This window comes from Nicotiana tabacum, chromosome 17 (assembly GCF_000715075.1).
Source record: "Nicotiana tabacum cultivar K326 chromosome 17, ASM71507v2, whole genome shotgun sequence".
Classification (NCBI taxonomy): domain Eukaryota; kingdom Viridiplantae; phylum Streptophyta; class Magnoliopsida; order Solanales; family Solanaceae; genus Nicotiana; species Nicotiana tabacum.
In genome coordinates this window covers 88,925,334-88,930,632 of record NC_134096.1, presented here as the reverse complement: position 1 = coordinate 88,930,632, position 5,299 = coordinate 88,925,334, and the positions used below count along the sequence as shown (strand labels likewise).

The window sequence follows — 5,299 nt, the reverse complement described above, 5'->3', positions numbered from 1 at the left end:
CGCATTTTTTACTTTGAATTGAGCTATACATATAAATAGGTAGCATTCTTTCAGAACGAATAGGAAGTGTAACAATACAAGACAAACAATAATTTTAATAGTTTGGAGAGAAAAAGAAATAAATATGAATACGGTTAGTTCATATAACACTCTTTCTTTTTTAGCATGTAATAGTTTAACTTTAACCTTTTTATTTATTTTTAGTGACATATTTTATAGCAATATAAATGTCATGAAACGCCTAAAACCACAAATACAGAAATCTCCCTTTTTGGCGTTAATTTTGGTGTGCAGTCAAATAATACATCTATCTATCGAAAGTTCTTAGTAAAATATTGTTCGCCTTTTTTACCCCTTTTTACTATATATTAGACAAAATTATAATTTAAGTTACTTTCCTAAATATTAGGATATTTAAATTTTTTAAACTTTTGGTTATTAAATATTTTCTTATTGAACTAAATAAGAAGTCCTAAGTTTTAGACTTTAGCCATCGTAGACATATAACATATTAACTAAATCAACATTAACATGGGTAATCAAAGTTTACTTCCATTGTAATCATCCCTCGAAAAATAAAAAAGTAAGCAAGAGAAAGACTTTGAATAGGATACTACCATTATTTAGAAAATGTGAATAAACTAATATTTCGGATTCTAAATTCTAACTATGAATTTACCACTTTTAATTTATTGGAACTTTTTTGTCATTTAACACAAAAAAATTTTAATTGCTATGCAAAATATTCTAATATTTAAAATTTTAAAATCAATTAAAATTGTACCTTATATAAATACTTGAATTCTTTGAATTATGTAGCAAAATATCTTCCATGCTAATTTTCTAATATTTATGACTCTAAAAATAACTAAAATTTTATTTATCAACTCAAAATCGATTATCAACTAAAATCTCACTTATCAACTAAAATTTTCTCGAGTTATAAGATCTAATAACACCAATAAACATAGGTCCAAACCAATTGATATCACATAAACTTTCATATGGTAAGTAAAACTGCCACTTATCAACAAAAATTTCGTGAGGAAGTCCTAATATCAAAATTTTAATATACTAATTTATTTATTAGAAAATATTAACTCAATATTAGCCATTTTTAAATTTCACATTGTTACTTTAGAAGGCGTCTTCATTCTCAAATTTAAAAATATTTTTGTGTTGCTTATTTATTTTCAGAATTACATCACAAAAATAACAATAATCTTCATTAAGCATTTCTTCTGATGTTATTAGAAACCACAATAAGGCATATGAGAACTTATGCGAGCTAGATTCATCGTTTTTAGAAATTTACGCTTTTTTTTTAGTTTTTCTATTTTAAAACCAAATTACATTGTTTGATAATAGTTACAGAGTATATTTATTTTTAAGTTGTGTATTTATTGATACATGTTACACGCACAGAACGCGTTTGGCAAGACTAGTTAGTTAAATAGAGGGAGTAATAAGAAACTGTTTATAAAATTGATGGGTTGCCACTGTTGGTGCTTTTGTTAAATGTGAAAAGTAGATTTCTAGTGACTTGATTGTTAACGTAGAATGGAGCATCGCCTTTATCTAATAATATCCCTTTCATTCCGCTTCGACCAATCCCTGCTTGCGGATTTCACTATACTCCCATTATTTTATACCAAAGGAATCATTCTTTTTATTCAAAATTCCCAACTATGCTTGCTATCGTCAGCCGGGCCGGCCCAGAGTGGGGCCCATACCACGAATGTTCGTACAACTGGACCTCAAGGCCCCACCGATTTCTTGCTTTTTAAACAGTAGTTTAAGAAAAGAACAAGAGATGAAATAAAATAATGTAAGAATCGACCAACCAGCTAACAGAAAATTCTTTAGTTTAAAGAGGTACAATTCCAAATCCTATTCGATTGATAGAAAGAAGTCGATAAAATTCACTAAGTTCCAAACATGCGAAATGAAGAAGTCACAGATTTTTCCAAGATTTTCTTCCTTCATAATCCACACTCTGGACAAGCTGACGAATGCCCTTAATTTTCCAATTAAAAAACGATTGAAAGATCACAACTTTCACCTTTTAAAAACCTCTTTCCTTTTCCTTTTCGCCTGATTTTCAAAATCAAACTTCCTTTTTCTGCACCTTCCAATTTATGACCATCATTTCTAATAATTTCCCGGCTAATTATTTATATAGGACATCAAATCATAATAATAAAGGTTGATTCATCAGCATAAATAGATTGCAAAAAACAAGGGCAGTGAATGAGTACTGTTATGAACAATTCTTTGTCTGCGAGGATGGGAAGTTTAAAGAATGACATAAAAAGCGAGGTTGGCAGCTTAAAGAGTGAAATAGGAAGTTTCAAGAGTGAGAATTCATACAGCAAGCTGCCGCTAGATGAGTCTTCTCTTGCTTCTTCTGAATCAAAGAAAGTGACTCCTGTCACCTCCGATTTTGAACTCAATTGTGGCAGCTTAGGACCTACCAGTCTCAGTTTCCCTACGTTGAAATTCGAAGTGGACGATGATGTTGAAATCCAATCACCTGACAATTCCATTTGGGAATCATTCTTTGCGGATCAGCTGGAGGGAGATTTCATGATCTCTTCCCCCGTCAGGAACCTTCCCTCGCCTCAGCCTGCTTCCAGTTTCAGTACTACTACTCATAGTAACAATAATTACGCGCATCATCAGGGGATTCATGGGCAGAGCATGATGATGTGCTCACCTCCTCGCTCTCCTTTGGGACCTAATTACCACTCGAGTAATAAAGGCAAGGGACTGAGCCCACTCCAAAAGGTATTCAACTCTCCCAATAACCAGTTCATGCAAATTGAGAGCTTTAACCTGCCAGCTCTTGAGAGTTTCTTGGATGATGATTATGACAAGGAGGAGGATTTGGCATCCTCGTATTCGACCCTCAAAGTTTCAGGTAGTGGTGTTGCTGGATCTTCTTCCGAGTCGTTTGATGTGCTGTCGGTAGTGCCCGATCTGTTGGAGTGCCTGGGCGCTTTGCCAAATTCATCATCTAATGCACCAGGTAGCTTTATGGGATCCTTACTCGGCGATACAAGTGCCGTCCCAGACGATGAGATTTTCCAGACGGGGTCTATCGCTCCTTTGTCCCAACAGCTACAACAAGAACGGCAGCATGAAAAGCAACAAAAACAAAGACCAATAACACATGCACAACCACCAACGGCACAACAACAACATACGCAAATTATCAATCACAACTTGGTCGTTGCTGCACCTGATCAGGTATTACTTTATCTGTATTAATTTTCTTTGTAAATTTACTTCGACACTTATAATTGGGTTCTTTACAAGGTTTGGGAAAGGAAACCATATCTAGCTAGTACTACTCATCTTGCACGTCTTGATTTCACCTCATGCAAATATGCCAAAATTTAGACTGTCTTTCCAATGCTATTTATTCAAATTAAGTCTCTAATCTACCTTGTTTACAACAATATTTTTCTTTTTCAATAGTACGTAGGAATTAAACCAAGTCAGCTAAAAACGGCAACATGTCTACAGCGAATTCTATCGGCTTGCTTATTATGACCATGCAAACGTGTTTTTGTCCGTCTTTGTATGGACAGAAGCTTATTAAGAAAAGAGCCTAGTCCTTAGCCATTCCACAAAATTGAACTCTTTCAATCAGCTTCACTAGACAAATATAATCTATTATTAATTTCCTAAATTATATAGGTGGCACTATGCTAATTAAAGATAAATAAGTGTAAATAATCTAATTTGAACGCATGCATGTATATATGCAGGAACAGGACAGTGGCTTACAACTGGTGCACCTTCTCCTTGCCTGTGCAGAAGCAGTCTCAAAAGAGGACTACATGTTGGCCAGAAGATACCTCCACCACCTGAATCGAGTTGTCACCCCTATCGGCGACTCCATGCAACGTGTCGCTTCCTGCTTCACCGAAGCTCTTACTGCGAGGCTGACCGCAACCCTAGCCACTAAACCCAACACTTCTTCTGCCCCAAAACCATTCAACCCTTTCCCTCCTAATTCCCTAGAAATCCTCAAAATCTATCAGATTCTTTACCAAGCTTGCCCTTACGTTAAGTTTGCTCATTTCACAGCTAATCAAGCCATATTTGAAGCATTCGAAGCCGAAGAGCGGGTCCATGTCATCGATTTAGACATCCTTCAAGGTTATCAGTGGCCCGCTTTTATGCAAGCGTTAGCAGCGCGACCCGGTGGAGCTCCGTTTCTTCGTATAACAGGAGTCGGGCCGTCTCCTGAAGCCGTCAAGGAAACGGGCCGATGTTTAACAGAACTGGCTCACTCCCTTCATGTTCCGTTCGAATTTCACCCTGTAGGGGAGCAACTTGAAGATTTGAAACCGCACATGTTTAACAGAAGGATTGGTGAGGCTCTGGCTGTTAATTCGGTGAACCGACTCCATAGAGTCCCAGTAAATTGTATTGGGAATTTGTTAGCCATGATTAGAGACCAGGCTCCGAATATTGTAACCATTGTGGAGCAAGAAGCGAGCCATAACGGGCCCTACTTTTTGGGCCGTTTCTTAGAAGCGTTGCACTACTATTCAGCGATATTTGATTCTCTGGACGCGACATTTCCGGCGGATTCTTCGCAGAGGGCAAAACTGGAACAGTATATATTTGCGCCGGAGATAATGAACATAGTGTCGTGTGAGGGAGCAGAGAGAGTGGTGCGGCGCGAGAGGTTAGAAAAATGGAGGAGGTTAATGGAAGGGAAGGGGTTTAAAGGAGTAGCACTGAGTGCAAATGCAGTGACGCAGTCCAAAATATTACTGGGACTTTACTCGTGTGATGGTTATAAATTGACAGAGGATAATGGTTGTTTGCTATTGGGATGGCAAGATAGGGCCATTTTAGCTGCGTCTGCTTGGCGATGCTGATGCTCATGATTTCTCCATTTGCTTCCCTTCTTCTTCCTTAATTCTTACTTATATTAATGTATATGTGTCTCCTTTTCCTTTTTCTTTTATTTTCTCTATTTCATACTCGGATTGAGGTTGCTTTTGTCTAAGCCTCCCCAAAAACAAAATATCTGCCAAAGAGGAAAAGGTAATGAAACAGAATTATCAAAGTTCTAGATGGAGTATTATTTTTTCTGTGTAAGTAGAATGGGACCTCTAAAGAAGGATTAGGTCAACATTAATTTATTGGTGCAGGATGTCTATTTTAATTAAGTCAAATCATTCGTTTGAATATTACTCATATAGCTCCTCACTATCGGAAGCACTGGATTTTATATATAGCCACTTTCATGTCTATTTTGCCGAACGTTGTAATTTAT

The 5,299-nt window shown here is 36.5% G+C and overlaps 1 protein-coding gene across 1 annotated transcript; it reads left to right on the top strand.

Annotated features, from left to right (window-relative positions):
- Window positions 1-2,250: 2,250 nt before the first annotated feature.
- Window positions 2,251-4,898, top strand: LOC107795633 (GRAS family protein RAM1-like). The gene is made up of 2 exons (XM_016618297.2): window positions 2,251-3,249; window positions 3,774-4,898. Exons 1-2 carry the CDS (start codon window positions 2,251-2,253, stop codon window positions 4,896-4,898), a joined length of 2,124 nt encoding a protein of 707 aa, XP_016473783.2.
- The last annotated feature ends 401 nt before the right edge of the window (window positions 4,899-5,299 follow it).